Source organism: Dermacentor albipictus, chromosome 4 (assembly GCF_038994185.2).
Source record: "Dermacentor albipictus isolate Rhodes 1998 colony chromosome 4, USDA_Dalb.pri_finalv2, whole genome shotgun sequence".
Classification (NCBI taxonomy): domain Eukaryota; kingdom Metazoa; phylum Arthropoda; class Arachnida; order Ixodida; family Ixodidae; genus Dermacentor; species Dermacentor albipictus.
Genome location: NC_091824.1, coordinates 113,624,741 through 113,638,060, shown reverse-complemented (window position 1 = coordinate 113,638,060; position 13,320 = coordinate 113,624,741). Strand labels below are relative to the sequence as shown.

Here is a 13,320-nt window from a genome sequence, read left to right as displayed (position 1 = left end):
AGCTAATATACACGTTAGCAATGCAGGCAATTAAATTAAAGCTGCAAGTGTGGGCAGGGAGTAATGAAATTTTGGGATAACTTTAGAATCGCTTCAGAATAGGTAGGCGTCTGGATGATAACTTCTTTGTCGTTACTCAGTGCATTAAAATATTCAGACTACAAAGGAGACTATTATATGTGGCCTTTTTAAACATTAAAGGAGCGTATGACAACGTAAACTGGAACAATTTATGGGATATTCTTGAAAGGGAGGGCTTAGGAGACGATTAGTGTCTACAGCTTTTGGGAGAGATTCACCTAGAAAATACCGTTGGCGTCAAATGGGAAGGGATGAGGTGCGAGGAGAAAGCTCATATCAACAAAGAACTGAGGCAGGGGTGCCCTTTATCGCCACTGCTCTTTATGATGTACATGGTGAGGATGGAAAGCGCGCTAGAAGGGAGTAATATCGGGTTTAATCTCTCCTACAAATGGCCGGGTACAGTAGTTGAGCAGCAGCTCCCAGGTTTGTTTTATGCGGACGACATTGTGTTGCTAGCTAACAAGCAAAGTGATATGCAACGCCTGGGTAATATCTGCGGTCAGGAAGGTGAGAATTTAGGTCTGAGATTTTGCGTTAGAAAGGGGGTGTTATGATATTAAATGAAGACAGTTAGCAGACAGTGTCAATGCAGGGCCAGGAAATACCTTGGTATATGGATAAACGAAGGCAATAGATATATGGAGACACAGAAAAAAAATACAGTAAAGTTTAAGAGGAATGCGGCCATAATGAAATGCAGAGCGCTGTGGTAGGAGGTGGTAGGAGGGAGGTATTAGGTAGGAGGTGGTCAGGGGTACGTGGAAAGGTGTTATGGTTCCAAGACTTACACATTGAAATGAGGTTGATCGCTTGAAATCAGAGGTACATTCAAAACCCAATAGTAACCAAAGGTCAGTGGGACGCTTCACAATGGGCGCGAAGAATGCAATCGGTGCAGGGAGGTATGGACTGGACAAGTTTTGAAGTGAGGGAAGCTCACAGCAAAATTTATTATGAAGAACGACTGAGAAATATGGAAACAAGTAAATAGGGTGGGAGAGTGTTTATGTGTTTGTACAGGAAACCTTGATTCACAGTGGCGGAAAAGAACTAGGAAGCTTACCAGCAAGCATACGACCTGTATAGTGAGCCACATGGCAACAAAGAACGTCAAGTGGAAAATCAGAGAGGCTGAGATAATCTCATGGGTGGCGGCAATGGAAAAAAAAACCTGCTATGAGCAACCTCTTAAAAAAACGAAATCGGGAAATAAACAATTTAAAGGGCAGCTCTACTTTTCGAAACGAGACCAGGAGACCTTAGAACACACACCTATAAGGCGAGACATGAGAAGGAAGGAGAAGGATGTGCTTGGTGCGGCAAAGCTAGGGAAACGATGGAGTATGTTCTATTAGAATGTGAAAATACCTGCCCAGCTGTCGATTTAGGCAGCTATGGCCTCCTTGAAGTCCTCGGGTTCACCGACAGTAGGGGGAAAGTAACCCTGTCCGCAATAGATATTAGTAAGAGGTGATTGGTAGATTAGTGGAAGCAGGGAAACAACAAACGACGGAGGCGTACAAAAACAAAGTTCACAATAGGTGTTGAGAAAGTTTGGTTATGAGAATTGATCTTGGTTTTTTCTTACCTTCTTTTTTTTCTTTAACATATGTAGGACGTCAGGAAATATAACAAAAGTTTGGTGGTTCAACCAACCACCAAACGCAACAAGTTTACGCAACAGTTTTATCTAATTGATTACAGCAGGAAAAGTTATTACTTATTTGACCTCACCACACGTGCGGATTAGAAGGCCATTCAATACATACCAACTTACATCTAGTCGCAACAGCTCTTCAGTACTACTCATCCCACTGTGGCCACTTTCCACTGCTTGATATCTATTTATCAAAAGTATTTGACCGAGCAAAGCACGCACGTCTACCTTTTAAGCCATTTAGCATTTGTGAATATTGGCTCGATTGTTTACAAAGGCGTCCGCACTTGCTACACTAACTGTTTTACACGTCTCCTTCCTAATAGCAATCTGTTCGAGCCGGTGTTTATTTTTTTTTCCTCTGCAAAAAAAAAAAAGGGTTGTCCGTTACCGCCCTTTAATAGGGAGCATTGTGTATAAGCTTTATAAAATGCAGCGCCACTCATGGTTTTAACGTTTTGGGCAACGAACTCAGAGTATCGGCTAACGCAGATTATCTTGCCTTTTTCTGTTCAGAGAAACCGGGCATTCTCAAAGCTCTATCATTGTCTGAAAATTTTGGTATTTCTTCAAGTGTCCAGCTATGTTAGTCAAAAGGTTCGTGTCTTTGGTTTGGTTTACGAGAATGTACACAAAATCACTTTGCTGATAGAGGATGGACAGGCGTACCATTTAAATACATTGGTGTTCCCTTTGATGTTTATAAGCTCAGTGTACGTTTCGGGCGAGAACATGTACCGTCACTCCAACGCCAAGCGGATACATTTACTCCACACTGCCTTTTAATATATGGTAGGGCGGCGGCTTGTAATTCATTCCTAGTTGCAAGAATACTTGAAGTACTGCAGATTTCTCATTTTGTCAGGACTTAAATTCAACGTTTTCACAGAATATTTGATACTTTTGTGTTGTCTTCTACCTACGAGCTTATGAGGCGAGATTATATCTTTATGTCCGTATGTTCTGGTGGACTTGGTCGGTTGCGTCTTTTTGAGCGACATATTGTTAGTCGCTTTTTTCTTTTTTCGGTATATATATATATATATATATATATATATATATATATATATATATATATATATATATATATATATGTGTGTGTGTGTGTGTGTGTGTGTGTGTGTGTGTGTGTGTGTGTGTGTGTGTGTGTGTGTGTGTGTGTGTGTTTGTACTGGGGTTTTACGTAGCAACACCACTTTCAGGTAGTGAGGCACGCCGTACTGGAGGACTCCGGCAATTTCGACCACCTGTGGTTCTTTAAGGTGCACCTAAATCTAAGTACACGGGTGTTTTCGCATTTCGCTCCCACTGAAATGCGGCCGCCGTGGCCGGGATTTGATCCCGCAACAATTTCGAGATATTTCACACCCAATAGTCAGATCATTTGTAGATGTTAACCTAATAACATCAACGAATGAATGAATAAAACTTGAACTTGAACTTGAACTAGTCAATGCTTTACCCCACCCCGTAGTTTCATCCCAATATTCTAAGCGACCTTGTTTGGGGGGTTGTATGTAGGTAGTATATTTCTGGGAAATTCCTCTTGGTTTGGTTTACTGCTGAACATCTCTACACAATATCGAGAAAAAACTTTATAAAGATTTAATATCAACTATTTTCCCCCTATTACACGTTTACTATTACTACACGTTACCTATTACACGTTTTTTTTGTAGTCGAAGAACCATTGGGCAGCCTTCAGTACAACATGGCCAAGCAGAAAATGTGGAATGTTGCCTGGTACATCGTTGCAGCCCGAAAAATTGCATATGATTAAGAAGCTTTGGGCAATGTATAATTCCATGGGCCTCCTTATAGAGAAACAAAGATCTGACTGAATACGTCTTGATTTTAGAAGTGTGAGTTGAAGTATATTTGAAAGGCCTGTGCTATGGTCCCCAGAACGGCAAGAACGGTGCTTGAAGATAGATATCAATATTTTGGATGCGTTCACGGACGACCATTAGATTTGCAGGTTTCGCCCCAAACTACAGAGGCATGCTATAATAGTGGAAGGCACACAGTAGAACACAATTTCAGAGAGGCAACAAGGGAGTGGGAGTCATGCGATTTACGACAAACAATACTAAGAGTGCGAAGGGAACGTTGTTTCGTCAGAGTGTCAAGGGAAGCTTAGTGTTTTGTCGAAGTACACACCGAGTTCTTTCATTTCATTGATGCTTGGCAGTGGTGCAGCCCGAATGGCGTATAGAAATTGTACATGGTGTGTCTTCCGGTTATAACTCCCCATAATTTTGAAAGCATTTCAGTGTAGCTTATTGTTTCTGCACCGCTTTGAGAGTTTAAAAAATGGTATTCTTGAAGGTCAGTGCAGTCGTGAACACCGTTGGTAGACTTAAATAGCTTTAAGTCGTGCGCATACTGAAGGAACGAAGAGTGTCGAATTGCTGACGAAAGGTCATCTGTGAACAGTAGGAAGAGAAGAAGGCCAAGAACAGATCCTTGAGGAACTTCGCTAGTGACCTCGTAGCTAATAGAATTCTGGCCATTAATCCAAACGAGGCACGATCTATTGTTTAGGTAATTTGATACCAGGGTGGTGATGGAAGAACGTACTTGCATTTGCGTAAGCTTTGTAATAAGGGGCTCATGGCAAAGTACATCAAATGATTTAACTAGGTAAAAGTATAGTGCGCCTAACTGGGGCGTAAATATGCACAATTTCATCTTGTGGAGCGCACTGATCCAGGCTGTTCATCTATTAAAACCTTCTTACCCCCAAACTTAAAGTGAGGAATTCAATGCAGATTCAAGCACTTTTGACGGAGCGCAGAGGATAGATATAGGCCAGTCGTTAGTAACTGCACACATTGCACACGATTGTGTATGAGCACTACCCGTGCTGTCTTCTAAGTGCTAGGAAGGGTACTAGACTTAGAGAACTGCTGAAGATACTTGTGAGAAAAGAGACAAGTATGCTTCCGTGCATCTTAAGCAGTACGGGAGGTAGACCGTCAGCGCCACAAGAAAGGGAAAGTTTGAGGCGCTTCACGCAGTTGAAAACAAGGTCTTCATTGAGTGATAGCGTATAAACCATGCCAGACTAAGAATGAAGGGTAGCTGAGGTAGAAGAATCTTTTACATCAAATACATAACAGAAATGTTCTGCAAAAGGCACCAGCAGCGTTCGAGACATCATCAACAAGACATACATCTTTGGCGCTCTTTAAAAAAAAAAGAAAAAAAAACGAGAACGCATGTAGCTCCAGAAATATTTTGAATTGCGTGTCATGCTAGCTTCAAGAGGTTCAATGTGTTAATGATCGCTGCTATAATAAAATTTGTGAAGACAAAGACAGCGCCTAAATTGAAGTTTCCAGTTATCCAGGCCTGTTTGCCCCTCTTTTCTGTGCTCACGGCCTTTCAGCTTTATTGCAGCTTTTAGTTCTTTAGAAAACCTATGAGGGTACTTGGAATTTTTTAGGGGTTTTGTAGGTATGAAATGAGCGTATTCCATCTTCAAATAATAATAATAATAATAATAATAATAATAATAATAATAATAATAATAACACTGATGATGATGCTGCTTATGATGATGATGGTGATCTATGTTGCCGTCGTCTATAGACAGTGTTGAGCATCAAGTTTTTTACTTGTTTTCTGGCCTGCGCATGTTCACCTCTCAGCCAGACGCAACAGAACGACGTGCGGACAGCAGTTAACGCTGTCGTTGAGTGCATGGCCAAAAATGCACACCGCTGGTTTCCATCTGCTGCCTCAGTGAAAGGTGCCAATGTAGTCATCGGCTTTCCGCCAGAGGAGGACACCTTGGAGAAGCTGAACGTCCGATACGCACCTTATCTACGTAAGGAAACAGAAACCCACGAATTGGTTCTCACTGGGGTGAAGACAATCGTCACTATACGGTCCTAAAGCTTTTGTGATCACCTGCCTATGGCCATGCACGCCAAACTGCTCTAAGCTAAGAGACAGCCATTCCTGCAGAGCCATAGATTTCCAAAGTTCTGTAACACACACACGCGCGCACACACGCACACGCACGCACACCCACGCACGCACGCAAGCACGCACGCACACACACGGTCCGCGAAATACACAACATCCTGCAGTCACGGCGCTGGTTAGAAAGTAAGAACGAAAAGACACGCAACAACCTTAAATTTTTTTATTGTATCAGCTAAGTCTAGATCACCAGTACCAGAAGCATGCCTTTTATGTCTGTCCTCCATGCGCACGAATTAGACGAACGACATCTTTGTCGTTGCTCCTGCAGGTGAAACGCACGGTGAATTTCTACCGGAATGGCTCCAAGCGATGAAGATAAGGAAACAGCGAATCAACATCTCTCACGTACACTTCGATCCAACCGATATTGACATAGTGGTATCCAGGGACGTAGTGATAGTGCCAGCTGGAGCTGTCTTCACCTTCTACCGAGATGGTGACCTTCCCGCAATCAACACGGGTAGGTTTGGTCACTGGATCGGCACGAGCTTTCTAAAGAGGTACTTTCCCATTTTTCTTACTTCTCATCGTAGTCGGGGTTCTGTGTCGCATCAACTTGAGAACAGTCGTGTCCGGAGATAATACGGGTTCACTTCGGAAGGGGAGCATATGTGGCTAGCAGAAGTTACAAGTCGTGGGTCATTACGCAAGAGAGTGAATAGCCAGGATTACTGACAGCGAATCTGGTATGTTGAATCTAACGCTGTTAAAGACTATCGCACATGTGTTCCACAGGTTCCAGCACCCCAGTGTGAAGCCCAAGCCCCAGTGCCTTGCGCCAGCCGATTCAAAGGCAGAAAACGTGTTCGAGTCTCTACTCGCTTACCAGTGCACCCGAAAAATATTCAGCGGCAGCGTGGTTCCGAATACAAGGACAGCCTTACCCATGCATCTAAACCTGACTCCGGCCAGACAATTGTTTGTCGCTGCCTGCTACGAGGTAAAGACTGATTGCATTTACGGAAAAGCTAAAAAGAAAGCGTTATATACTGTCGGTTTCCTTTTTATTATGAATTGCGATAGCGATTATACGGACGCTCCAGGTGAACTTCCGCCGTCGCCGTCATGTTTCGTATAAAGTCCAAGTGCGATAACATCCTATCGTGCCTATCCTATTGTGCGTGAGAGGTGTAGTGTGTGGGGGTGGGAGGAGGGGACGGGAAAGAGCTTGAGCATGCCCTATGGCGTACGAAGGGAGGCAGGTCAGCGCGCTTGCCCCGCCACTGCTGCGTGTGGTGCGGCTGAGCGCGGCCGCGCGCTCCCTACATTCAAAGAAATCTGTGGCTTACAAAAGGCGAGAGGGCGTGAGGCTTCGTGTGCGCTCTGCGCCGCGCTCTCAAGCGCGTTGTGTTGGAAGTGCGTTGGAGTGAAAGAGAGCGGAGCGACCGCTCTGTGGCGACACGAACTGGTGCGGACGGCGGCACAAGGAGCATGGATGACGCAAGAAAAGTACTGCAGGTGGTGGCGCCAGGTGCGCTGATGACGTTCCGACTATTATAAACCGTTATCACTCTTTAGGGCCTTATCTATCCATGTTTAACTGCGACCCAACGTACTCAGGTAGCGGCTTCGTACGGCACAACCGCGCGGGCCGCATCGTGAAAGCAATCTGCGATGTAGACAAAAAAGTACTGCCTGCTGATAGCTTCGTGTGCTGTGTTCTAGCCACTTAGCATTGAAACGAGACGCGCACCTTGAAAGCAATCTACGAAAGTGGCAGAGTGAGGCGGGTTCTTAGAGCTCCGTGAGAGCTGTAATAATAAAATAATATTTGCGGTTTTACGTGTCAAAACCACTTTCTGATTATGAGGCACGCCGTAGTGGTGACGTGCACCTAAATCTAAGCACACGGGTGTTTTCGCATTTCGCCCCCATCGAAATGCGGCCGCCGTGGCCGGGATTCGATCCCGTGACCTCATGCTCAGCAGCCCAACACCATAGCCACTGAGCAACCACGGCGGGTTCCGTGAGAGCTGTCTTCCCGCCGCTTTGTTGGCGTTGAAACGAGAAGCAGCCCGAAGGTGAATTCACTCGCTGCTTCGGTCACTATCGCCGAAATTGGTCGCTTTACCGGAGGGACGGACGGTTTTCTCGTTGGGTAAGCATATAAATGCTTACGCATTTAAAATGTGAATAACACGTTGCATTATACGCCTTTCAGACCTAGCATATTCGGTCATCAGATCTCTGGCGACTGAACATCATCGGTCTTAGAAGTGTATCTTGCACCGTGTCCTTTTAATCTTTTTCTTTTTTTTTCCGGCAGCTCTGTTAACCTTAGGTAGGACACACAGTATGACTAGGGCAGCGCCGTGCCTTTCTCTCATCTCAACATTTAGGAGAGAAAATGGCCAGTACATTCGCAAATGAGAAAAACGCTCTGTTCCACCAAAATAAAATAAGATTCTCGGATACTATACGCGCCAAAACAAATATAAGATTGTGAGGCACGCCGTAGTGGGAAACTCCGGAACAATTTTCAACACATGAGGCTCTTTAACGTGCACCCTATGTACAGTACACACACTGTGCGAGTAAAATGCGACTTTGCGTGTGTTGCAGTTTTCGCATGATAGGACGCGCAGTCTACTACAGTGATTCTAGCCTGAAGGTTCAAAGGTGTCGGAACAAGCTTGCCACGAACTGCTTTAAGCTGAAACGCTTATTGTTTCACGGCAGCACGTGTGAGTACTGCCGCTGCGCTAGGAGCACACTGACGGAGTCGACATGGGACGGCTTTCTTAATCGCAAATGTCATTTTCGCGTGAGGCACTTTCTAAAGGTAATGGCGGCATAGTAACTTTTGCAGTCAGTGCGTGCGAGCACAGTGGGCTTTTCGTATGGCGCGGGAAACGAATATCCGGCTTCCGTGATGAAACTATGAGCAAGAGAGAAGAAGACTGCCTTGCATGGCGCAGCTAGTAGCTCGTCTTCATTTGAACTATGAACATGGTGGCGTCATTAGTTCGGCAAGTGGGCAAAGCATAGAAGGGCACTTGAAAGCTACAAAAGGATTTATTCGAGTAGAAAACAATACTGCGTGTGTGCATGGTTCGTGTAGAACACCAGTGCCAAAAGGCCCGTCATGAACATTACACTGCAGTGGAACCTTTATAGATAAGGAAAATACGTTTGCTACGCTCGGAATCTATGCGCATTTGATGCAGGTGTGGAACATAAAAACATTTTTTATGCTCGTTGCGAGTTTCTGTTTCAACTTTTGAATTCACCTAATTGCCCAGATAGAAGAAACAAAATGGTCAGAATGGTCTCCCATCCACGCTGGGGCGGTGGTTGGACAGCGAAGCTGTAAACAACATCTAGAACGATTATTCATTGCGACGTAGCTTGAGGTTATTGACATGGTGGCGCATTCAGGTGCGCTTTGCCTAATTATTAGTCTCAGACGTTTCAACGGCCGGCGACTTGGCTTGCGCCGCCACTTAGTGCACCTATAAAGAATGGACCAGAGAGCAGAGAAATGCACTTAACCCCACTTTTGCCGCGCTTCGTATGCACGCTGCTTTTCAGGCTTCCTCACTGTACGCGGTCTTTCCATAGCACTGTCACAACGCAAATCACTTGCTAGGCGGCTTCCTCTTTCACACACGAAAGTGTAGTTACGTCACTCCCCGCTGCGGATGCTACAGTTACAGCTTCCCGGTAACTGAAGCTTAGTCAACCGTATTATTTACCGGGAAACGCTTGCGGCGCGCGCTATGCACGAAGGCGAGCTTTCTGGTTCTTTTTTATTCTTTGCACCATCTGCTGGTGCTGCAAGGAACCCAGCGGGGCACGCGGCGCTGCTCCAGAGTGTTTGCCCAGCGAGACGACAGACCCACTGAGAGGTAGAGCTATACATCGTCGCTGTAAACCAGCAGTTCGCCCGAACAGTGAAACTCTTAACGGTGATAGCAAAGCTGTAGCGTTGCGCTTGACGTTTCCGGATGGTGTTCAAATATACGCAGGAGCGTCATGTTGCATGTTGGGACCTAGCACGCCACACAACTGCTGCTGGAAAAAAAGGAACAGTGCCCCGGCAGTTAACAGGCGCATCTCTGAAAATGTACCTGTGTATGCTATCAAAGGAAGCAGAGTTGCTTCTCCCTGCGGCACTCGGGACGATTAATGTCACTGGAACTTGGAAAGGACCGCAACCTTTTTTCCCTCGGCCGCCAATTGTAGAGTCACCGTCACGTGATGAAATCTCGCTGTAAACTGTACACGCCACGGCAGCGCGAACAGCTATAGATGAAGCAATCGGTCGCAATCCTAACGCATTCGAGGGATGGGCATTGTTGTATTTTGTATTTCTTACTGCATTTATTTAAAAGAAAGAATGTGATCGAAGGTAAGCTTTCTCGTACGGCCACCGCCTGGAGTCCAAGAAAGCACTTTTTGAGATTACACCTCGTCCATTTCCTGCTTTCTGGAGCACGTCTTTGCAATATCGAACGTTAAGAACAACAGCAAGCGCCGTGACACATGGTTGGACCAGATAGAGCGTGAGAAATTCACACGCACCAGAGACACCTGACTAAACAGATCCACCGCGGTAGATCAGTGGCGTTGCACTGCTGAGCGCGAGGTCATAGGTTCGATCCCGGTTGTGGTGGCCACATTCCGATGGGGGCAGAATGCAAAAATGCTCATGTACCACGCACTAGGTGCACATCAAAGGACCCCAGCTGGTCAAAATTAAACGAAGAACCCCACTAGGGCGTGCCTTACAACCATATCCTTGTTTCGGTACGTGAAGCCTCAGAATTTAGCCTCTTATATTTTTTGCTTCATGGAGAGGCAAGCGTTTCTACAGGCAAACGTTTGGAAGAAGTGTCGCATTGTGTCGTGTAACGCTAAAGTTAAATGCTTGTGTCATTCCCCACAAGTTGCAGGTAGCTATTGCGCATTTTTTGTTTTGTTTTTTACAACACGAGTTGCACGAGAGTGTTTCGTTCTTGCAGTAAGCTAAAATGAGGTGAACGTTCCTCACGTGGTTATTACCGACGCCTTTACTACACTACAGCCACACGGGTCATTTCAATCCTCAGTGAAATCGGTCCATATGAAGAGTTTTGAGCGCCAGCAAAACATCCTCAGCTCCACGGTTTAAAAGCATGTGTAGCAGCGCTTTATTGCTAGAGGGGTTTGATTTCATACGTGAATTTTCATAGCGTCAACTGCAGCAACTACTACTCATTCTTCACAGTGGCAAATATAGAAAATGTGAAACGCTCTGCGGCGTTCCGTAGCGTGTTGACAAGCTACGAGTAATCAAGGAGCAACCCGGTCGCTCTTTCTTGACGAACGCGAGATGCACGTCGGCCGGCGACGTATAAGTGCCTTAAACATTCACAGTGTTTCCTAATTAAGCATAGTGTTTAGCGCTTCAGCAAGCACCTGGCGACATTTGCAGCGAACACATCGCTTACCGGGCAGCTGGGAAAGGCTGGCGAGAACGACATCGCAGTAGTTCAAGCGGCCCTCCCATCCATCCGTCTCGCTTTGTGTGAATTGGCTGTCTAGTTCGCGATCCTACATACCTGTACAACTTCTTAGCATGCATCATAGATGCAACATTTGATTTCTTTAAGGGATGAAGAAATGTGTCGATTTACGCTAATATAAACCGCAGAAAGCGAAGCTACGCAGTTGAGATCGATGCCGCCGCCGGAGAGATGCGTTGAACGAAATCTGGCAACAACAGCGCAGTCTTGGCTGCGCGCGCTCCGACGGTTGCGGTACTGTATAGGTTTAAGTGACTTTAGGGCTTCTGCTCGCCGAGCACCACCACACGACACGATATGACGAGAAATGTTCCGCTACATTGCGGAGAGGACCGCTTCATGAACACGACGCGAACATTTTGTCATCGCATTACACCACCGTCCGTAAAATCAGTGACGTGGATCACATGTCATCACATGACTGACATGACGTATAATGACATCACATGACACATGAATGGCATGCATGACGTGTCATAAATGTCTTCATGACATGACATGTAGTGACAGTAACATGTATGACATGCCATGACATGTGACATGCATGACCACGAACGCATGGCCCAAGGTAATCCATGACATACATGGAGTACACGAGTTGACATCCCATCACACATGACATGTGTGACATGACCAAAGTGACGTCCTGACATGCATGACATGACATAAGTAGCCTCATGACATCACATGAACATGAAAGGCATGCATGCATAACATTGTCATGTCATGAATGCCATGCGCATGCATGCCATGACATGATGACACGACATTAATAACGTGATAAAGGATTCAGAAGCGATTCAGCTGTAAATGCGATAGGAATGTGATTCACACGAAGTGCCTCGAGCGGCCAGTTGCCCGGCAATGATGGCTGCATTCGCGGGCTTCTATCCCATTTGGTAAAACACTTATGTAGCAGGTATTGAGCAACAGAAAACTCCATGTGGAGTTTTTAATGATTCCCAACAATTTTCTCATTGGCACTTTTAATAGTTCATGACTTATTAGTACTAATTATGCAATTAGATGGAGTGCCAAAAATAGATTCTGAGTACCTCCAAGCGACGACAAACAACGTTATCTTGGTTTTGTCCAGCTCCGTGGCATTGCATATCTTTAAATCTTGGTGCATGATGGTTGGGGCACCCTGTATACCACGTGACTGGCTTCCCAAACTTTGTAGACATACACCTTTTTCCCTCTTTGACACTCCTGATGCTGACGCATGCAAAACCATTAGCCCAATTGACTTTCTACTCTTGTGCAGAGCTGCCGCATAGGCACGCGCGGCATGGAGGCCAACTGCGAGACCAGCGCCCTGCGAAGGCTTCGTCCCTTTGCCGACGCGTTTGACTGCGAGGTGGACGAGCCAGCCTGCGAAGCTCCGTAGCGAGCCGTTGTTTAAGCCAAATAAATGCTTCTCATAGACGAAGGTTTATTTCTGTGGGAGTTCTGCCGTATTTTTTGTCCTGAATAGTGTTTTGTTCCCCTTTGCTTTCTTTCTGTTACCTTCCCTATTCTATGAATATGAACAGTATGCCTGTTTCTTCTTCCTTTTCTTCACAGTGCGTAGATTTGTTAAAAAAACGGATATCCGCGTAATCAACGTGGCGTTTTAGCAGAGTAAGGCAGTAATCTGCGAGAAAAGGTACTTGTACATTGCAAATATACAGGGTGTTTCAGCGAACACTCTCAAAAATTCTTAAAGGATGCCTGTGGCACACAGCACAGATCTAGTTGGTTAGGTGGTCTACTCGAAGCGGTGGACACTACTACCACAAAAAATGGAAATGCATATTTGACTAATTAACAAATATTCGCTAATTAAGTTTCTAACGAATTACCTTGCGGTCCATATTGCAATTTATCAATTTTAGTCGTGGAGTTCGCAAGGCGGATCCACTTGGAAGGAATTCTCAAGATGACACCAGTTTCGAAATATTAATTCCCGAACTTTGCGGAAGAATGCATTCGCGTTACAGTTACTTTTGTGCTTGAAGGCATAAACGACGTTTTGTTAGGAAAGTAACTGGAACGCCAATGCATTTCTCTGCAAAGTTGGCAGAGCTGGCAATGCGT

At 45.4% G+C, this 13,320-nt stretch overlaps 1 protein-coding gene across 2 annotated transcripts in view; it reads left to right on the top strand.

Annotated features, from left to right (window-relative positions):
* LOC139059281 (uncharacterized) overlaps positions 1-12,669 on the top strand; it is a 36,098-nt gene extending 23,429 nt beyond the window's left edge. The window contains exons 7-10 of one of the 2 annotated variants that reach the window (XM_070537475.1): positions 5,395-5,573; positions 6,003-6,234; positions 6,470-6,674; positions 12,509-12,669. In XM_070537475.1, the coding sequence (XP_070393576.1) occupies positions 5,395-5,573; positions 6,003-6,234; positions 6,470-6,674; positions 12,509-12,631 (739 nt within the window). In that variant the 3' untranslated portion in view covers positions 12,632-12,669. The remainder of the gene's footprint in view (positions 1-5,394; positions 5,574-6,002; positions 6,235-6,469; positions 6,675-12,508) is intronic. The other variant, XM_070537476.1, reaches the window with a different exon arrangement.
* Positions 12,670-13,320: the final 651 nt, after the last annotated feature.